The sequence below is a fragment of the Pseudonaja textilis genome, chromosome 16, assembly GCF_049901715.1.
Source record: "Pseudonaja textilis isolate UNSWEBS1 chromosome 16, rPseTex1.2, whole genome shotgun sequence".
Classification (NCBI taxonomy): domain Eukaryota; kingdom Metazoa; phylum Chordata; class Lepidosauria; order Squamata; family Elapidae; genus Pseudonaja; species Pseudonaja textilis.
Window position 1 is genome coordinate 3637648 of NC_142005.1, and position 20747 is coordinate 3658394.

The following is a 20747-nucleotide window of genomic DNA, read 5'->3' on the forward strand; positions in this document are numbered from 1 at the left end:
TTTTGAAGACTATTTTTGAGTACCTTTTATCTCCAACGGAAAATTATTGAACAGTGGGGCCAAGTAGGAGGCATTAAAGGATATTTATTTATATTTTGGATTTTGTTACGTTTGTGTTACACTCCGGGTCATCACAGTGTGTGTGTGTGTGTGTGTGTGTCTATTACACCCCAGAGAGTGGGGGGCCTGAGGCCAGAAATGGAAGGAATCCAGAGAACAAAAAGAGCTGAACTGAACCCTAAATGCATTTGCTTTGGCTAATTCACCCCCTGTATTTCACATGTTTTTCCCCACATTGGAGCACCTGGACATTAAAAATGGGAAATTAGAGAAAAGATTATGCACGTAGTCCTTGGTTTACGGCCACAATTGAGCCTAAATTTCCATTGCTAAAGCAAAACTGTTGTTAAATGATGCTGCAAAGCTTATAATTTTGAAAAAGGACCACAAGTCATTTTTTTTAGCACAATTGTAACATTGGTCACTAAATGAACCATTGCAAGTCAAGGACTACCTGTGTTCAGTATTCTGCATTCCACTTATAGCCCCCATTTCCTTTAATTTCCTGCTTAATGTCTGAAGAACCTCAGCTGGGTAGCATCTCCTAGCTCTGGTGGACTGAGCTCTGGAAAGGCAGATCAGTTTAGCAGGTGGAGGCGGCAGCACAAGGAAATCACTGCGGAAAGTTGGAAAGAAAACATTTCGATAAGCCAGGAAGCCCATTGTGATGTGTGTTTTCTTTTCTTTCCACTGTAAGGCATCCAGAAAGTATCCATGATAGCAATCACCCCGAGACCATTATCTCTCCAATTGATTTATTAGAAACAGATCTGGCTTGTCAAAGGCAATTTCCCAAGTGAAATTATTTTTGCGCGTTACACAGAATCCACCTTCTCTCCTCCCACTTCTACACTTCATAAATCACGAGAACCAATTAACGGCCACTGGAAATTCTTAATACGACATACAGAATAACCTTGAACTTTGCAACTCCTCTAACTCTCTCTACAAAAAATGTGGCAGCTGAATTTCAAAGCTGACATCTACTTTTCTTTCTTTTTCTTTTTTTTGTCCAGAGCAAAACGTCGGCACGCATTTACCCTGCCTACCACACAGCCTTTGATACCTTTGACTACGCAGATCGATATATCGATCCTGGTAACGATTGGTGGGCGGTGGGACAGGCAGGCAGACCTCCAGGCTACTGTTTTTTATTTACTTATTTCATTTATTCGGATCCCATCTGTATTATTTTGATAACTCAAGGAGGCAAAAGGATCTGCCACAGATCTTCTTCCTCTTTGTTCCCCTGGAGCAACAACCCTGCAAGAGAGTGATTGGTGCAATGGTGGGATTCAAATTTTTTTTACTACTGGTTCTGTGGGTGTGGTTTGGTGGGCATGGCAGGGGAAGGTTATTGCAAAATCCCTATTCCCTCCCCACCCCTCTAACCTGCTTTCCAGCTCTGTTCTCCTGGGCAAAGAAAGACCCAGCCGATCAGCTGGGACTCGATGGGAGGCAGAGAATAGATGGGGGCAGGGCCAGTCAGAGGTGGGATTTGCTGGTTCTCTGAACTACTCAAAATGTCCACCACCAGTTCTCCAGAACCGGTCAGAACCAGTTGAATACCACCTCTGGATTGGTCCAAGTCAACCAGCGGGCTTTCATGCTTAAGGTGGAACTAGAACTCACAGTCTCCTGGTGATTCCATCGTTGAGTGAAATTGCCCAATTCCCACATGGGGGTTTGTTAGCTCTCAACGGATAGAATGAAGACTCCTTCTCACCTTCCGCAGCCCAAACTTATAAGCAAGGCTAATCACAACACCCATCAAAAGCGGGTGGCCGCCATCTTGTATTTTTTGTCACACCCAGGGTATAACTGCAAGCTTCCCAGAGGCCAGTCGGTCAGCCTCCCCTCTCTCCCCACAGGATTCACCAGCCACCGGGCCGTGGCACAAACGGCCGGCAACGTCTTGCTGCGCCTGGCAGAGGCATTGATCCTGCCATTCAACATGAACGACTACGGGGAGACGTTGCAAGCCATGTACGACACGGCTGAGCGAGAGTTCCAGACGGACCTCCTCAACCATAGCATCTCTCTTGGTGAGGAGGGGAAAGAGTGGCCTGCCTCACAGGGCTGTGGTACGGAAGAGGCAGAAAGGAAGGAGATGGCACGGCTTCACAGTTTTTTTTTTTCCTCCAAGTTGAAATCTGATCAACGGCGGTGAACGCAGCCTTTATAGACCCCCTTCAAATAGGAAGTCCTGGGTGCACTCTGACCTTGGTGGTTTTCTTGCAGACATTTCATGACCCAGTTAGGAGGAGGAGGAGGAGGAGGAGGAGGAGGAAAGAAAGGGAGAAGAAAGGGGTGCTTGGTGCTCTCTGACCTTGGTGGTTTCTTGCAGACATTTCATGACCCAGTTAGGGGAAGTCATCACTGCTACTGGTAGAATTGGTTTGCAGAGAGGAGGAGGAGGAGGAGGAGGAGGAAGAGGAGGAGAGAGAAAGGGAGAAGAAGGGGTCTTTGATAGTCTCTGAGCTTGATGGTTTTCTTGCAGACGTTTCATGACCCAACTAGGTAACATTGTCAGTGCTAGAAGTGAGAGGTATTGTCAGAGAGGAGGAGGAAGAGGAGGAGGAAGAGAAGGAGAAGGACTGTGTGGTCCTTAGTGTTTTTCTGAGTTTGGTAGTTTTTTCATTACATTTCATTACCTAACTAGACAACATCATCAGTACTGGAAGGGATGGGGTTTGGAGAGGGGGAGAGGGAGAGGAGGATTCTGGGGTGCTTGGTGCTCTTTGAGGTTGCCGTTCCATGACCCAACTAGGGTATATCATCAATGCTAGGAGAGAGAGGTATCTGCAGAGAGGAGGAAGAGGAGGAAGAGGAGGAGGGGAAAGAGAAGGAAGGAAGGAAGATGGGGAAGGACTGTGGGTCTTTTGTGTTCTCAAGCTTGGTGTGGGGGTTTTTTTGCAGACCTTTCATGACCCAACTATAGAACATCATCAGTGCTAGGGTGGAATGGGCTTTGCTCTCTGAACCAGGCAGTAAATAATACCGCAATCACATAGTTTCGTATTGAAGCATGGGTATCGAGCTAGTATATCTATATCTCTATATCTCTATATCTCTATATCTGTCTATCTATCTATCTATCTATCTATCTATCTATCTATCTATCTATCTATCTATCTATCTATCTATCTATCTATCTATCTATCTATCTATCATCTATCATCTATCCATCCATATCAATTCCTTCCCTTCCTTCCTTCCTTCCTTCCTTCCTTCCTTCCTTCCTTCCTTCCCTCCCTCCCTCCTTCCTTCCCTCCCTCCCTCCCTCCCTCCTTCCTTCCTTCCTTCCTTCCTTCCTTCCTTCCTTCCTTCCTTCCTTCTTTCCTTCCCCTCCCTCCCTCCCTCCCTCCTTCCTTCCTTCCCTCCCTCCCTCCCTCCTTCCTTCCTTCCTTCCTTCCTTCCTTCTTTCCTTCCCTCCCTCCCTCCCTCCCTCCTTCCTTCCCTCCCTCCCTCCCTCCTTCCTTTCTTCCTTTCTTTCTTCCTTCCTTCCTTCCTTCCTTCTTTCCTTCCCTCCCTCCTCCCTCCTTCCTTCCTTCCTTCCTTCCTTCCTTCCTTCCTTCCTTCCTTCCTTCCTTCCTTCCTTCCTTCCTTCCTTCCTTCCTTTCTGCATGCTGGCTAGGGAATTCTAGGAATTGAAGTCCACAAGTCTTAAAGTTGCCAAGATTGGAAGACACCCCCCCTGCAATCAAAGATTTCATGCCATTGCAGGTGTCGTCTGTTGTCCCACAATTCAAATTATTACATGTGAAGGAAATGGAAGAAGCATTCCTCTTTTCCTTTTCTTTGCTTCTCAATGTTCCAGTCCCCCTCCATCAGGCAATCGCTCGCTTCCAGTCTGCAGCTGCCGGCCTCAACCAGTACATCACCGGTTTGCAAAATGAAGACTCTCCCAGGTGATTCCCCCCCTCCACATTTTTCTAATCCCATCCATCTAGTACAGGGAGTCCTCGATTTACAGCGGTTTGTTTAGTGTAGCAGCAATTACTTGGCAAGAAGTCAAGGACAGATCTTCACCCTAATTAATTGAATTAATTGTCTTATGCAAATACCCTCCCCTTTCACTCCTCCTTATTCCCTATGGGAATAATAATTCACTGTCCACCTGTGGCTTTACTCCCAAGTTGACCCTTGTTCCTTAGCTGTTCCCTTCTCCTGGCAGCTGTATGCATGCGCACAGTGGGAACAGGCTCCAGCTGCTCTTCTGCCCTACTGATGTCCAATTCCAAAGGCAGCTGATAACTGTCGGACTGTCCTGGCCCCATCTCTGACTCCGACGCAGAGCCCTTGTCAGGGCCTTCTCCAGACTCCAGGACTGGCCCGGGTTCCTCCCCAACCTCCTCACTGTCCATGTCTGCCGCCAGCACTGCTGGCGGGCCACAACATATCCCCATTATTCTGCCCTGGAAACCATGAATGATGGCTTAGTATGTGTTTGTTTCTATCTGGGCAACTTGGTCTATCCAAATATGGAAAGGAGCATACTGCAGAATGCTTTACCTAATATACAAAACAGCCCAGGTTTGAATCCCAGAAGGGTATGGCTAGCTGATGAGATATTGATCTCTAGACTAGTCTCCCTTTATTTCTTTGTCAGTAAATATACATTTGACACAAGATGGCTTAGTATCTTCTGTTAAACTAGCCAACAGCTGTTTCCTGAACAAGCCACAGTTAGGCTTAGTGGAATGTGGGTAACCAGCCTCTCTCTTTTTCTCTCGCTCTCCTTCATCCCTGACATCCATTTAGCCCTTTCGCTCTGCGGATGGTGAACGACCAGCTGATGCTGCTTGAAAGGACATTTATGAACCCGAGAGCTTTTCCAGACAAGCATTATTACAGGTAACTCACTCCACCGCAAACACACCTGGGTTTTTTTCCCCATTTAGTCAGGCTGAGCCTCCCTAAGGTTGGAGTCTGCCCAACTCCAAGGATTAGTAGCCCATTGCTACAAGTAAGCTCAAAAAAGTCAAGTTCTCCTGCAATCTGAAATTGGATGTCCTTTCTTCTTCTTCTTTTCTTAATCCTCTTTTCCTTTCCTTCTCCTTCCTCCTTTCTTTTTCTAATTCCTCCTGATTTTGATTTTTCTAATTGCTTCCCCTTTTCTTTCCTCTTTTCTTTCATTCTTCTGTTCCTTCATCACTCACTCTCTTCCTTTTTTCTTTTCTTTTTTCTTCCCTTTTATTCCTTCTTCCCTCCTCTCCATCCTCCCTCTCTCTTTCCCTCCCTCCCTTCTTCCCTCCCTCCCTCCCCTCCCTCTTTTCCTCCCTTCCTTCCTTCTTCCCTCCCTTCCTCCCCTCCTTTTCCTTCCTCCTTCCACTCCCTTTTCCTTCCTTTCCTTCCTTCCTTCCTTCCTTCCTTCCTTCCTTCCTTCTTTCCTTCCTCCCTCCCTCCCCTCCCTCTTCTTCCCTCTCTTCCTCCCTTACCTCTTTTCCTTCCTTCCTTCCTTCCTTCCTTCCTTCCTTCCTTCCTTCCTTCCTTCCTTCCTTCCTTCCTTCCTTCCTCCCTCCCTCCTCCCTCCCTTCCTTCCTTCCTTCCTTCCTTCCTTCTTCCTTCCCTCCCTCCCTTCTTCCCCTCCCTTTTTCTTCCTCCCTCTCTTCCTCCCCTCCCGCTTTTCCTTCTCCCCTCCCTCCCTCCCCCTCTATAATTTTGATGGGATCTACAGAGTTTTGAGCGAACTGCCATAGCTGCCATCTTGACTTTCTTTGACCCTGCACGATAGATGTCCCAGGCTGCCCTCCAGTAGAACCAGGCGATAAGAATTAGCGTGTATTGTTGCCTTTGAACGCAATTTGCATCAGGATCCCTCTCCTTCTGTTCCTGCAGCCACGTCATCTGGGCCTCCCGCTCGTCTTCCGTGGCTACCTTCCCCGGCCTGGCCGACGCTGTGGCTGCAGCCAAAGACCAGGACGAGTGGGACCACGTCCATAAACACCTGACGGTAGTTATCCAAGCGGTGGAAAATGCGGCCTCCTTCCTTGAACCCGTGGCCGAATGACCCTGCCTCATCGTGGCTCCCTGGGGAAGCCTTGATTGTGACAAGCCAGCTTTACGTCTTTGGAAGAAATAAAAGCTTCGCACTTTATAAACTTTTTTTCTGAGCGTTGGACGCGATTCTGACCCGGGCTTCCCAAAATCAGGAAGCAGATTCCTCGTCCCAGCTAAACCCCTTTTATTTAGGCTAATGTGAATCCCTTTCATTCACATCCAGCAAAGTCCCCGCAACCAGTCTTTCAAGAGTGATTTACAATCACAGACCTTTATCAGGCTTGGAGAGTTGCCAGGCCAATAGCTTCCAAACGCCACGCTGTAGCAGACAATACTTGGCAAGGAGCAGCGGTGGGATTCAGTTTTTTTTACTACCCTTTCTGTGGGTGTGGCTTGGTGGGCGTGGCTTGGTGGGCATGGCAGGGGAGGAAGGATATACTGCAAAATCCCCCTTCCCTCCTCACCCCACTGACCTGCTTTCCAGCTCCATTCTCCTGTGCAGGGCAATCAAAGAAGACCCAACCGATCAGCTGGGACTCAGGAGGCAGAGAATAGATGGGGGCGGGGCCAGTCAGAGGTAGCATTCTCCGAACTACTCAAAATTTCCACTACCGGTTCTCTAGAACTGGTCAGAACCGGCTGAATGCCACCTCTGGCAAGGAGTCACGAATAAATCTTCATCCTCATTAAATGAACTAATTGTCTCCTGCCAACACCCCTCCCCTTTCACTCCTCTTTATTCCCTATGGGAGGGGCCATTCACCTTCCACCTGTACCTTTACTCCTGAGTCGACCCTTGTTCCTCAGCTGTTCCCTTCTCCTGGCAGCTCTGTGCATGCGCGCACTGGGAACAGGCTCCAGCTGTTCTTCTGCCCCACTGATCTCTGACTCTGAAGGCAGCTGATAACTGTCGGACGGCCCTGGCCCCATTTTTGCCTCCGACACAGAGCCTTCGTCAGAGCCCTCCCCCGACTCCAGGACTGGCCCACGTTCCTCCCCAACCTCCTCACTGTCCGAGTCTGCCGCCAGCTCCGCTGGCCACTGGTGGCCCACAACACTTGGGCTTTGCACTGAGCAATACAAAACCGTCCTGTAAGGTAGGCTTTGGGATCGTACTGCAGGCGGACTCTTCCCCTTCACGGATCCATCTGTAGGGCTTCTTGGGCAACAATTGAGGAAGTTGATTGTGATTGTGACCTTGGGTTTAGCCTAGGCTCTGGGATTTCTTTGTGATGTCAGGCAAGAAGCGAGTAGCACTAACCAAAGTCAGTTGCATCCTGCCAATTTTCCAGGCCTTTATTTTCTGAGGTTGCATGCAGTTCTCGACTTACAACCTTTTGTGACCATTCAAAGATACAATGGCACTGAAAAAAAGGGACTTATGACTGTTTTTCACACTTACGACCATTGCAGCATCCCCATGGTCACGTTAACAATTGTAACATTGAACAGTCACTAAATGAACTGTTGTAAGTCAAGGCTTACCCCTATGTAAGGATTTATTTACGTAATTTATGGTTTTCTGTAAATATTTACATAAATATTAAATGTTTATGTAAGTATTTAAGTAACACTTAGAATATTGCATCCACTTCTGGTTGCCAAGATCCCAGAAAGATGTTGAGACTCTGGCAAGTGTGCAGAAAAGAGCAATAAAAATGATTAGGGGACTGGAGGCTAAAACATACGAAGAACTGTTGTAGGAATTGGGGTTGTCTAGTGAAAAGGGACGCGATGACTCAGTGGCTAAGACGTTGAGCTTGTCGATTGGAAAGGTCAGCCATTCGGCGGTTCGAATCCCTAGTGCCACATAACAGAGTGAGCTCCCCGTTCCTTGTCCCAGTTGTGCCAACCTAGCAGTTCGAAAGCCTGTAAAAATGCAAGTAGGAAAATGGGGAACATTTAGGTGGGAGGGTAACAGCCTTCTGTGCGCCTTTGAAGGCGTTTAGTGATGCCGGCCACATATGACCACAGAGACCTATTTGGACAGCGTTGGCTCTTTGGCTTCGTAACAGAGATGGGCACTGCCCTCTGGAGCCAGAAAACAACGAGCACGCGTGTGCAAGGGGAACTTTTACTTTTCTATTTAGTCCAGTGAAGAATAGGACCAGAGGTGACATGATAGCAGTAATCCAGTATTTAAGGGACTGCCCCAAAGAAGAGGAAGGGGTCAACTTATTATCCAAAGCACCAGAAGGCAGGATGAGAAACAACAGGTGGAAGCTAATCAAAGAGAGAAGCAAGCTGGAAATAAGGAGGAATTTTCTGGCTGCGAGAACAATCAACCAGGGGAACAGAAGTTGCCCTCAGAAGTTGTGGGAGCTTCATCACTGGAGGTTTTTAAGAAAAGACTGGACAGACACCTGTCTGGAATGGTATAAGGCTGTGATAACGAACCTATGCCACGTGTGCCAGATGTGGCACGCAGAGCCATTTCCCTCAGCACGCCAGAGTTCGCCCGGAAGAGTCCTACTGCGCATGCGTGCGTCCGCTGCCACCCAACAGCTGATTGTCGGGTATCTGGCGTGCATGCATGGGGGGGCGTGGGAGACACTCGCACAGGCACAGAGATGCACAGTGCATGCTGGGGGTCATGGGTGCATAAGCAGAGATGTGCGGTGTGCAGAGGGATCGTGTGCACCTGCGCAAATGGACGGCATGCAGGACAGATCGCGCACGCATACGCAAATGGATGGCGCACGGCAAGGGGATTGGGGCAGGGGCGTGGCGGGGGCAGCACACATTGCCTTCCAGGTGCTGGCTTGCCACTGCTTGAGCAGGGGGGGTGGACTAGAAGACCTCCAAGCCCCCTTCCAACTCAGAATTTAACAGAACGTTAAATGTGCCTAGTTGTCTAGTGGCCATAAGGCAGCCACATAACTCGGGGAGGGAGAGCAGCTATTGGAACTTAGGAATGGGTCATGAGTACTTTTTTTCCAGGTCCGTCATAACTTTAAATAGTCCCTAAGAGGCCGGTTGTAACTCAAGGACTCCCTGTAAATGTCCCCCCCCCCCCGCCACTTGCATTCAAAGGCGAAGCCCCTCCCTTGATTTTCACCGGCCGAGGCATTCAAAGCAGCCCAGGCCTCACAGCGAAGAAGTGACCACCGTTTGACAACATGGCAACGTTTATGCAGTTTAATCTTCACAACTATTTCGGAAGGGAGGGACAGAGAACTACAGGGGAACCCTTGGCGGAAGCTGCGCTAAATTCCATGTTTTGCCCCCAGGAGAATTTGGGGGCTTTTGCATCTAAAGCGATTGCCAGGCAATGAGGGAACGAAAGCGAGAGACGTCAGAAGGAATGGCCGAAGTGTCTGGACGGAAAACTCAGCAGGTGATGGATATCCAATGAGTCTTCGGACTGGGAATCATCCCAAAACACCACCGGCTCGCAGTCCTGCCTTATCACGGTGAAACTTCTTCTCCCGGCCTCGAGGAACATGTAAACTCTGCATTTAAATATCTGGAAATTTGGGGAGACAGTAGAGGAAGGGGGAAATGAGTTAGAACGGGGGGGGGGGCGTGTACCAAACTCCAGGCCCCCGGCCGGCTCATGGGGTACTTAGATCTGGCCCACAGAGATGCTCTGGAACGGGGTCCCCAACCTTTCAGACCTCAGGGACCACTCAATTCATAACTGCAAAGCCTGCGGACCACAAATATGATCTGCCTAATGAGCAGCTGAGTGGGCCTGGCTAGGTGGTCATGTGACTGGGTAGGTGTGGCCAACTCGATTTCACTCACGTCGAGGGGGGGGCCTCGCTGGCCTCTAGAGGCCCCGCCGCCGCCGCCAGCCACTCCTCCCCTGCCCGCCTGGGCTCCTTAGGGCCCCAACCGGAAGCAGTTGCTGGAGTTAAGCACTGCCCTAGGTTTGCCATCTTGGCCTTCTGCCATCATGGGCCCCCATTCCCATCTAGGGCACCATTTCTACAAGCATTCAGTTGATCCTCCTGACGCTTGGGGGACCGATGATCCTGGTTTGTTTACAACTGAGGTCTTTCGTTCTAGTCGGGCTTCTTGAAGGTTCTTTCCTCGGGAATTTTTCAGTCTCTTTACCGCAAAAGATCCTGGGATTCTCGCCTTGCCCGAAGCGGGTCATGCAAACGGAGAGAGCTATGACGCAGACTTTACGGACTGCAAAGGGACAACAGCCAGGGGTGCGCTCCCCAAAATTTAGCAACTGGTTCTCTGCCCGGTTGCTGGGTGGGTGTGGCCATGGTGGGTGTGGCCTAATTGGCCTCCTGCACCACCCTGGCCTGGGGGTGAAAACAGACCGTGGGGGGACTCCTGGGAGGAGTGGGGTGGGCGGGGCCAGCCAGGGGGTGGGAGTTGCCGGTTCGCAGAATCAGCCGTAAAATTAACAACCGGTTCATCTGAACTGGGGCGAACTGGTAGCATCCCACCCAGTGGTAGGATTCAAAAAATTTTTTTTTACTATCGGTTCTGTGGGCAAGGCTTTGTGGGCGTGGCTAAGTGGGCAAGGCCATGTGACTGGGTGGGCGTGGCTTTTCTTCTTCTTTGGCAGCCACCTCCCCCACCTGTTTTGGGGCCTTCTGGGCCTCAGGCAGGCCTCTGGGGGGCCCTTTTTTCTCCCAGAAGGCTCTCCTGGGGCTCAGGAACCTGGAGCACTCCCCAGCTCCGTTTTGGGGCTCCCCGAAGGCTCCCCGAAGGGGCTCAGGAAGGCAAAAAAAATGGAGGGGAGGACTGCACCCCCCCTCCATGTTTTCCCTTTCCTGGGCCTCAGCAAGGGGAATCCCGGCACAGCTGATTGTCGGAAGGGGGGAAAAAACGAAACCCCTTAAGAGGGGAGCGTCAGGCGGAGGGCGTGTGAGTGAGCACTGGGCGGGCGGGGCAAGTGAGCCAGCGGCCACCAGGTAACCGGGTTGGGGGGCGTGGCCAGCCAGAACTTACGGCTGGTTCGGTGACCGAGGCCAAGTCCTTGGTGCGAACCGGCTGAATACCACCACTGATCCCACCCCTGACGACAGAGTACCTAGATGGACAAACTTGGCAATGCACAACCCAGTTGTGGGCTGCAAATCTTACCTTCTGCTCGTGCTTTGGCATGGCCACGCAAGGAACCACTTCTGTGGCGAAATCGCGATCGTACCACGGGATTGAAAATTTTTGCCCTTCTTCTTTGGTACAGTTGGTGTTCACCAAAAATTGCGTGAAAACCAGGATGGTGCCAGTGGCGCGCTGCAAGAGGAATGACAGAGTTAGAAGGGACCTCGGAGGTCTTCTAGTCCAACCCCCTGCTCAAGCAGGAGACCCTGTACCATTTCAGACAATCTCATCTTGAAAGCCTCCAGCGCTTCCGGAAGGCAACTGGTCCGCTGGTGAATTGTCCTCATGGTCAGCAAATTTCTCCTTAGTTCTAGGTTGCCTCTCTCCTGAATTCTAGGGACCCTGGAGGTCATCTACACCACCCTGCTGCTGCCCAATGGAGAAATCCTCAGACTACCTCAGGCAAAGAATGATCACGCAGCAGGAGAACACGGGTCTCCAGACTGAGGGAAACAGACTCAGCAGTCATGAAGTGAAGCAGTAAGCGCTGAGCCGCCGTAGCGCAATGGTTAGAGCGCAGTACCTCAGGCGACATCTGCTGACTGTCGGCTGCCTGCAATTTGGCAATTTGAATCTCACCAGGCTCCAGGTTGACTCAGCCTTCCATCCTTCCAAGCGGGGTAAAATGAGGAGCCAGATTGTTGGGGGCAACAGGCTGACTCTGCAAACGGCTTAGAGAGGGCTGGAAAGTATTGTGAAGTGGTATATAAGTCTAAGGGCTCTTGCTCTTGCTATCTTATAAAATAAGTTCTTGCAGAGTTGGCCAGCTATGTGGGCACATAGAGGAATACATTTCTCCCGGTTTTTTATTCCCTCCACCCAAACCACAACCCCCTCTCTGGCAGCCCCTTTTGACAAAGACCACAAGCTTGCAATCTTCCCTAGAACGCCCGTTTTTCCATGAATTTCCTCCCCCCATGCTTAATCTGTTTCCCCACTCTTTGCCCAGTTCCCTTTCTTCCAGACTACCTTTTGTCCCCCTTTCTAAAAAAAGTTCTTTATCTATGTTTCTTGTTTCCTTACAACCCTTGCAGCATAAACATAATAAATTGAGGCAAGCGGTTCATTTCTCTACCATGTACTACTAGACTGAGTGGTTAAAACGGTTAACTAATCTGCTTGCCCAAGCTGAGTTGCTTATCAGAATTGCAGACACTTCCTGTTTTCCAGTCCTTAATGTCCCAATGTCCTATTGAACTTTCAAACCCGCATTCTCTCAAAAATTGTGTTCTTTGCAAAAACAACGAACACTCTTTGAATGGTGTGGGAGTAGGAGTGGATTTCCAGAAGGAAAAATTGCAGGGTACAAGAACCATTTGCACCATTCAGGTGACCCTGAGGATACAGACAAACCTCCCAGTGGTCTCAACGACCCTCTAAAAGGATGCAAATGACCAGCTGCCTGCAAGGAGGATCAATCCTTCCTTTCCCCACTCTCCTGTCAGAGTTGAAGAAGCTTCTGGGATGAGAAGCAAAATGTCTTCAAAAGACATTTATCGGAGAATACAGACAAACCTCCAAGTGGTCTCAACGACCCTCTAAAAGGATGCAAATGACCAGCTGTCTGCAAGGAGGATCAATCCTTCCTTTCCCCACTCTCCTGTCAGAGTTGAAGAAGCTTCTGGGATGAGAAGCAAAATGTCTTCAAAAGACATTTATCTGAGAATACAGACAAACCTCATTTTTTTTTCTGGTGTGGGGTGGGGGGGGGGGGGGGGGGGGGGGGGGGGGAGGAGGAGAGAGGGAGGGGGAAAGGGGGAGGGGGGGGGAACACTGCAAGTGGTCTCCAAGGGATGCCCCTCGCATTACCTTTACTTTGATGTCTGTATCTTCTATGGGTCTGTAGTGTGCGTCAGTTCTGCGTTTGTTGAAGTAATCCAGGGCATGTTCCTTCAAGAACACGGTTTCGTAGTAGCCTCTGGTGTCCTGCATCCTTTCGCGATAACCCTCCGCTCTTTCTTCCAGTTCTTCTGAATTCGATTCTTCTGGGGGCATTAGCATATTTTCCGGCTTTGCTGGCCCTTCCGAATTCAGTTCTGGCTCCTCCTTCTCCTTTTTTTCCGGTTCTTGTGAAGTGGAGTTGTCTTTAGGGCAGCAACTCTTCTCTGGGGGCACTCCTGGCCCACAACATTCCTTCTTTTCCTCCGCCACCGAGGTCCCCCTGACCAACACCAAGGCCAGGAGCAGCTGAAGAGCCACCAGGGAACTTCTCATGATGGCCAGGAGATGCAACGAAAGTCGGAGCTGTAGGCTGGAGGAGGGAAGGGCATTGAAATATAACCTCTGAGGAAGCCTCACCCTCCAGAAAGCTCCACCTCGAATCCAGAAGGCCGTCCTCCTGAGTTTGGGTCTCTTCGGCTGAGCTTGAGCCAATGAGAAGAATTGGTGAAGCAGAACAACTTTGCCCAGATGTTCTCCTCTTCCCTTTCTCCTCTTCTTTAAACATTTCTTCTGACTCCCTGGTGGAGGTTGAGTTTGACTTTCAAAGTGAGGTTAAGCCTTTCTGAAATTATATATCATTCTGCTTAGGCAATCGATGTCCTCCAGTATCTGGGAAGAATTTCAGGCAAATTTATTTTTTTGCAAGTGAAGACAGGGGTATTCAGAAGCACACACACATACACACACACACACACACACACACACATATGATTGATGTTTAGCTTGGAAGCTCACCTTTCGCAGCCTGGTTTAGGTATGATCTATAGCACGATCTCACTATCACGGTTAGGTGGCATTGCAAGGTTGAATGAAAACTTGTCAAGATTTCTTTATAGAATGGTGGAGTCCTTGGTATTTTCTAAGCTTGGTTGTTTTATTGCAGACATTTCGTTACCAAACTAGGTAATAGCATCAATGCACTGATTTTATTACCTAGTTTGGTAACGAAACGTCTGCAAGAAAACAATCAAGCTCAGAGAACACCAAGGACCCTGCAGCTCTTCTCCTCCTCTTCGCAAACCTTCTAGCACTGATGAAGTTATCTAGTTGTGTCATGAAATGTCTGCAAGAAAACCACCAAGCTCAGAGAGCACCAAGTCCCCAGATTCTTTTTCTTCCTCTTCCTCTTCCTCCTCTCCATAAATCCCATTTCCTTCTAGCATTGATGATGCAAGCGAATAACCAAGCTCAGAGAGCACCAAGGCCCCAGAGGATTCTTCTTCTTCTTCTTCTTCTTCTTCTTCTTCTTCTTCTTCTTCTTCTTCTTCTTCTTCTTCTTCTTCTTCTTCTTCTTCTTCTTCTTCTTCTTCTTCTTCTTCTTCTTCTTCTTCTTCTTCTTCTTCTTCTTCTTCTCCTCCTTCTCCTTCTCCTTCTTCTTCTTCTTCTTCTTCTTCTTCTTTTTCCTCTTCTCCTCCTCCTCCCTCCCCCCTCCTCTTCACAAACCCCATTTCCTTCTAGCACTAAAGATGTTCCCTAGTTGGGTAATGAAATGTCTTCAAGAAAACAACCATCCTCAGAGAGCAGCAAGTATCAGCAGGATTGATCTGTGGGATACTGAGAGATCTTGATCTCTTTCTGATAGAAGCAAAGGGATGCGTGCTCTGAATTTAAATTTGAACATTGTAATTTCTTCTTAAACTGAGTTTAACCAATATCCCTGAGGTTCCCCAAAAGGCAAAATTTTAGATCCTTCTTCAGACAGAGAAAAAGGAACTTTTTCCTAACGTTGTACTCTAGAAAAGACAACTCTTGAAAGAAGTTGAGATTCTGGAAAGAGTGCAGAGAAGAGCAACCAAGAGGATTAGGAGACTGGAGGCTCAAACATATGAAGAACGGTTGCAGGAACTGGGCTTGGCTAGTCTAGTGAAGAGAAGGACCAGGGGAGACAGGAGAGCAGCCTTCCAGTATTTGAGGGGCTGCCACATAGAAGAGTGGAATTAACTGCCTCTCCAAAGCACCAAAGGAGGACAAGAAATAACGGATGGAGACTAACCAAGGAGAGAAGCAGCCCGGAATTAAGGAGAAATTTCCTGGCAGTTAGAAAAATGAACCAGTGGGACAACTTGCCACCAGAAGTTGTGGATGCTCCATCACTGGCGGCTTTTGAGAAGAGATTGGACAGCCTTTGTCTGGAATGGTCTAGGGCCGTGATGGCGAACCTATGGCACACGAGCCACAGGTGGCACACAGAGCCCTTTTTGCTGGCACGCGAGCTGCAGGCAAACTTACCACGCTGCACATGAGCGCACCTCACAGCTGATTCTCAGCTGGTTTGAGGCCTTTTTCGGCCTCCCAAAGGCTTGAGGAAGGCTTCTGCAGGCTTTGCAGGCCAAAAACTAGCCCCGTTTCATCACTTCTGGTATTTTTGGAAAAAATACCAGAAGCTCAAGCCTCTGGGAGGCCCAAAAGGCCTCAAACTGGCCCAAAATCAGCTGTGAGGTGCAGTGCAGGTAAGGGGGCGGCAGGAGTGGGTGGGGATCGCACATGCATGCGTAGGGGGCACGGGGTGTGTGCATTGCCTTCTGGGTGCTGGCAGGTGAGTGCGAGCACAATTTTTGGCACAGGAGCCCAAAAAGGTTAGCCACCTCTGGTCTAGGGTCTCCTGCTTGGGCAGAGGGTTCGACTAGAAGATCTCCAAGGTCCCTTCTGACTCTGTTAACATTGTGCACTCTTAAGTATGTGAGATCACAACAACCAGGGCAGTGAGTCAGCCACAAAAAGCCCATCCCTGGATTCCTAATCCCACCACACAGGAAGACCGCCATTAGAGGAAGCCAGCCTGGCTGATTTTTGGTCTCAGCAGGACCCTGGCCAGCTCAGTATCCCTCAAGCTCGGCCACTTTAAGATGGACAGACTCAACTCAACCAGAATTCCCCAGCCCACATGGGAATTGTAGTCCACACGTCTTAAAAGTTGGCAAGCTTGAGGGAAACTGCTCCGGATTGAGATGCCACGTCTCCAGCCATGTGCCAACAAAGCTCCTTTGTGCACTTCTGTTGTGGTTGCTTGGCACAGCCCTTCTTGGCTCCCATCTCCTCGTGCCTCAGGCTCCCCCCAAAATAAACCCAAGACTTTGAAGTCAGGAAAAATTAAGCACAGGTCCGTGGCATGGATAGATTTCTGAACAATGAAGAAGGTACACCATTCATTGGGATTTTTTTTATCAGAGTTTGGCAAAGGGTGTTATTTTGGTCCAGTGAAAGATGCCCAATGTCTAAACAAGCCACAGTCCAAAGAAAATGTTCAGGGAGGTTGTGAAGGGCTTGGCTGGAGCCAACGTCAACCTGGCCTTTTCGGTGGTTTCGGATGCAAAATGTCACTGCCCTTCGGTGCGGGTCATTGAGCAGCCCGCTGGATCTGAGTTGAAGGGAAGATGAAAGGTGGCCAAAGATAATATGCCTGATTGTGCTTTGTGTTCAAGGTCATGTTTTTTCTCTTACGAAGCAGGTATCTTGGGATGCTTGGTTGGTCTTCAGGCTGAGAACTGTATTTCCTTCCTTCCTTCCTCCCGCCCTTCCTCCCTGCTTCCTTCCCTCTCTCTTTTTCTCCTTCCCCTCCCTCTTTTCCTTCCTTCTTCACTCTTTCCCTCCCTTTTCCTTCCTTCCTTCTTTCCTTCCTCCCTCCCTTCTTCCCTGCTTCCTCCCCTCTCTTTTTCTCCTTCCCCTCCCTCTTTTCCTTCCTTCTTCACTCCCTCCCCTCCCTTTCCTTCCTTCCTTCCTTCCTTCCTTCCTTCCTTCCCCTTCTTGCCCTTCCTTCCTTTCCTTCCTTCCTTCCTTCCTTCCTTTCCCCGCCCTTCTTCCCCTGCTTCCTCCCCTCTCTTTTCTCTTCTTCCGCCTCCCTCTCTTTTCTCTTTCTTTCCTTTCTTCTTCACTTCTTCCCCTCCCTTTTCCTTCCTTCCTTCCTTCCTTCCTTCCTTCCTTCCTTCCTTCCTTCCTTCCTTCCTCCCACCCTTCTTCCCTGCTTCCTTCCCTTTCTTTTTCTCCTTCCCCTCCCTCTTTTCCTTTCTTCTTCACTTCCTCCCCTCTCTTTTTCCTCCTTCCTTCCTCACTCCCTCCTTTCCTTCCTTATATTATACTACCTGAGATTTCTCAGGAAACAACAATGGAATGAAAAACGGCTGACTTTCTACTGCTGCACCATAGAGAGGGTCTTAACTTACCGCACCTCTGTATGGTTTGCCAATTGGACAGTGGCAGATAGGACAGGCCTCCAGAAGGTGAACATCATTGCCCCTCAGAGGATCATTGGTTGCCCTCTCCTCTCCTTGGAAGAGCTTTATGGCTCCCGTGGCCTTGAGAAAGTTCAAAACATTCTCAAAGTTCCATCTCATCCTGGGCACCCCCTTTTTTGGGACTATTACCATCTGGCAGACAGTATAGAATGATAAAAACAAGGACAAATAGGCTGAAAAACAGCTTCTATCCCAAAGCAATAACTTATATTGAATTCTACTGTCTAGTGTAATATTAATGCAATATCAGGGGTCTTCAATTCAATGTATAGAATGTGAAGGATGTGTGTTTGTGTTTATTTTCATAGTCATCATGTACCCTGAAGATGGCATTTAATTTCATTGGATGAGGTGCAATGACAATAAAATAAATTAAACTAAACTAAATTAAACTTTCCTTCCATCTTCCCTTCCTCCTTCTGACAAGCAAAGTCAGTTGAGAAGCCAGGTAACAATAGTTTTACCAGCTAAACAATGGCAGTGATTCACTTAACAATTGTGGCAGGAAAGGCCATAAAATGGAGCAAAATTCACTTACCGACTGTCTTGCTTTGCTGCAGAAATTTTGGGCATGATTGGAAGTCAAGGACTAATCTTATTTTTAAATCTCGTTTTTTCTCTATATATATATTTATCATGAAACTTAATAAACTTTATTTGAAAGCCTATATCTGAAATTCTGTATTTGGAATTTGTTTCCAGAGTTTGGGATCAACCTTTCCCCATCTGTTGACCTCCATTCCCTAAATAAGGTGGAAGTCCAATCCACCTGGAAAGATCATGGTTAGGAACAAATATCCTAGATTTTTTTTTTAAAATCAGTGATTGCAAATCCAAGTATTTTCCAGTTTTGCAGCAAATGAAACCGACAAGTTGATCCAAAGAACCAGAAGCAGGGATGGGATTCTACCGGTTTGAACAGGTTCTATAGAACCGGTTGTTATGATTCTGCGCAGTTCGGAGGAATTGTGTCCCTGCCTGGCCCCATCCCTCTCTGCCCAGTCAGTCCTTATTGCGCATGCACAACATTGTGTACATACGCAACATTGCTGACTGAGTTCTTCCCTGCTCAGTCCCTCCTTAAGGTATTTCTTTCCCCACCACTCCCAACAATCAGCTGTTCCTATGATCAGCTGTGCTTGGATTCCCCGTGCTGTCTTTACTGCTTTGCCCAGGAGGCTTCCCTGAGACCCAGGAAGGCAAAAAAAATGGAGTGGGTGCTGCAAAATATAAAAAGAAGAAGAAGAAGCCATGCCCACCCAGTCACAGAATGGAAGAATGGATGGAAACTAACCAAGGAGAGAAGCAACCCAGAACTAAAAAGAAATTTCCTGACAGTGAGAGCCATTAGCCAGTGGAATTGCTTGCCACAAGAAGTTGGCAAAGCTCCAACACTGGAGGCTTTTAAGAAGAGACTGGATGGCCACCTATCTGAAATGGTATAGGGGCTCCTTCTTCAGTAGGGGGTTGGACTAGAAGACCTCCAAGTTCCCTTCCAGCTCTATTCTCATTGATTGGTTGATTAGAACCAGGAGACCTTAACTGTAGTTCAGGCACAGAGTCCAGCTGGGGGACTTCGGGCCGGCCCCTCTGGGAGGTCTATTAGCCAAGTGGTCCCCAACCTTTTTGGCTTGGCGGCCTGGTAAGGTGGAGAGGGGAACCAGGCCGTGTAAATGGCGGGTCGGTGCACATATGCACATGGGGTGGGATTCAATAATCCCAGCAACCGGTTCTTTGCCTGGTTACTGGGTGGGTGTGGCCATGGTGGGCCTGGCCTACCGGAACTTCCAGGAGGGCCATTTTTCACCTTCCGCAGAGCTCAGAGGCTTCCCTTGGGCCTCTGGGCGGGCGAAAATGGCCTCCCCTGGGCTCCGGAAGCTGGAAACAGGCCCGTTTCTGGACTTCCGGAACTTCCAGGAGGGCCGTTTTTCCCCCTCCCAGAGCCCAAAACAGGCTACCTGGAGACTCCTGGGAGGGACAGGGCAGGGTGGGCGGGGCCAGCCAGTTGGCTCAACTACTGGTTCGGCAAACCAGATGTAAAGTTAACTTCCGAACCAATCCTAACCGGTTGAATCCCACCCCTGTGCATATTTCAACTTGCACAAGTGGTGGGCTGGTCCGCATGCCCATGCGCCCACAGCTCAATTTGTGCAAGTCAAGCTGTGTGTGCATGTTCCCAGCCACTTGTGCGAGTTGCGCAGTCATGTGTGTGTGCCTGCCTGCCGCTTGCGCTGCCCCATTGCAAATAGGCCATGGCCTGCGAGTTGGGGACCCCTGTTCTAGTCCAACCTCTGCTCACGGCTGAAGACCTGATATCGTTTCAATCAAATGGCTGTCCAGTTATTTCGTAAAACCACCAGTGATAGAGGACCTACAACTTCCAATACTTTTTGTAATTTTTTTTATTTTTGACAACAAACATAAACAAACATAAAACAAGAAATAAAACCTTCTTTCAATTGTACAATGTGTTGGTTGGTACATGTGCATAATATCTAATAATATCCCTCTTAGATTTAAATTTATATTCAAATTATATTAATCAACTTTCCATGTCATGTTATATTATTACTACATCATCATTAGACTTTAATTGCAAGTTCGCATTATCCTTTTAGAGCAAATCTCAGCATAATAATCCATTATAACATATCATCACTATTGTATTATATTTACTATTGTATTATATTTATATTTCATTTTCCTATTTTTCTATCTAGTCATTGATAAAATAAATCCCATATTTTATAATATTCTTTTTCTTCATGCTCTCTAATTAGCAGTGTTAATCTACTCATCTCTGCACATTCCATTAGTTTCTTAATCACCTCCTCCTCTGTCGGGATTTTTTCATTTTTCCAATTTTGAGCAAATACAATTCTAGATGCAGTCAATAATCAAATATGTCAATTCTCTATTGTATCCTTCAGGTAAGATACCCCATAAAAATATCTCTGGTTTCAAGTCTAAATTCTGTTTTGTCATTTGTGAATGACAATGTGTGTGGAGCCATGTGTGAATTTTAATCCAGTATCTTTTGGTTTTCACATATGTCCACCACATATGGTAATATGATCCAGGTATCTGTTGACATTTCCAACATTTTGCCGATTTATCTTTGAACACCCTTGCTATTCTTGCTGGGGGTACATGTCACCTGTAAAACATCTTGTACAAATTCTCTTTATATGTTGTCGACATTGTTAATTTATAGTTTCAAGTCCATAATTTCTGTCATTTTTCTAAATCTATCCTATATCCAAAATTCCCCCCCCCCACAAGGGGGGAAATTCCTCCCCAGCAATCATTGTTTCTTTAACTTGTTCTTCTTTTAATTTCACTCCAAGTAAATATCCATATAATTTGTTTAAATTTTTATTGGTTTTTAAAAACAAACATAAACAAACAAAACATAAAAACATCAAGCCATCTTCCATATGT

The 20747-nt window shown here is 48.0% G+C and overlaps 2 protein-coding genes across 2 annotated transcripts in view; one reads left to right on the plus strand and one right to left on the minus strand.

The window, feature by feature from the left end:
• NAALADL1 (N-acetylated alpha-linked acidic dipeptidase like 1) overlaps nt 1-6169 on the plus strand; it is a 30416-nt gene extending 24247 nt beyond the window's left edge. The window contains exons 15-19 of the mRNA XM_026717700.2: nt 1077-1158; nt 1932-2105; nt 3881-3971; nt 4825-4917; nt 5902-6169. Coding sequence (XP_026573485.1) covers nt 1077-1158; nt 1932-2105; nt 3881-3971; nt 4825-4917; nt 5902-6073 — 612 coding nt within the window. The 3' untranslated portion in view covers nt 6074-6169. The remainder of the gene's footprint in view (nt 1-1076; nt 1159-1931; nt 2106-3880; nt 3972-4824; nt 4918-5901) is intronic.
• A 3018-nt stretch (nt 6170-9187) lies between these two features.
• LOC113447450 (uncharacterized) lies at nt 9188-13389 on the minus strand. The gene is made up of 3 exons (XM_026717671.2): nt 12943-13389; nt 11113-11265; nt 9188-9529 (listed from the first exon to the last, which is right to left on the minus strand). The coding sequence occupies exons 1-3, from the start codon at nt 13345-13347 to the stop codon at nt 9359-9361; spliced, it is 729 nt and encodes a 242-aa protein (XP_026573456.1). The 5' UTR covers nt 13348-13389; the 3' UTR covers nt 9188-9358.
• Between the last annotated feature and the right edge of the window lie 7358 nt (nt 13390-20747).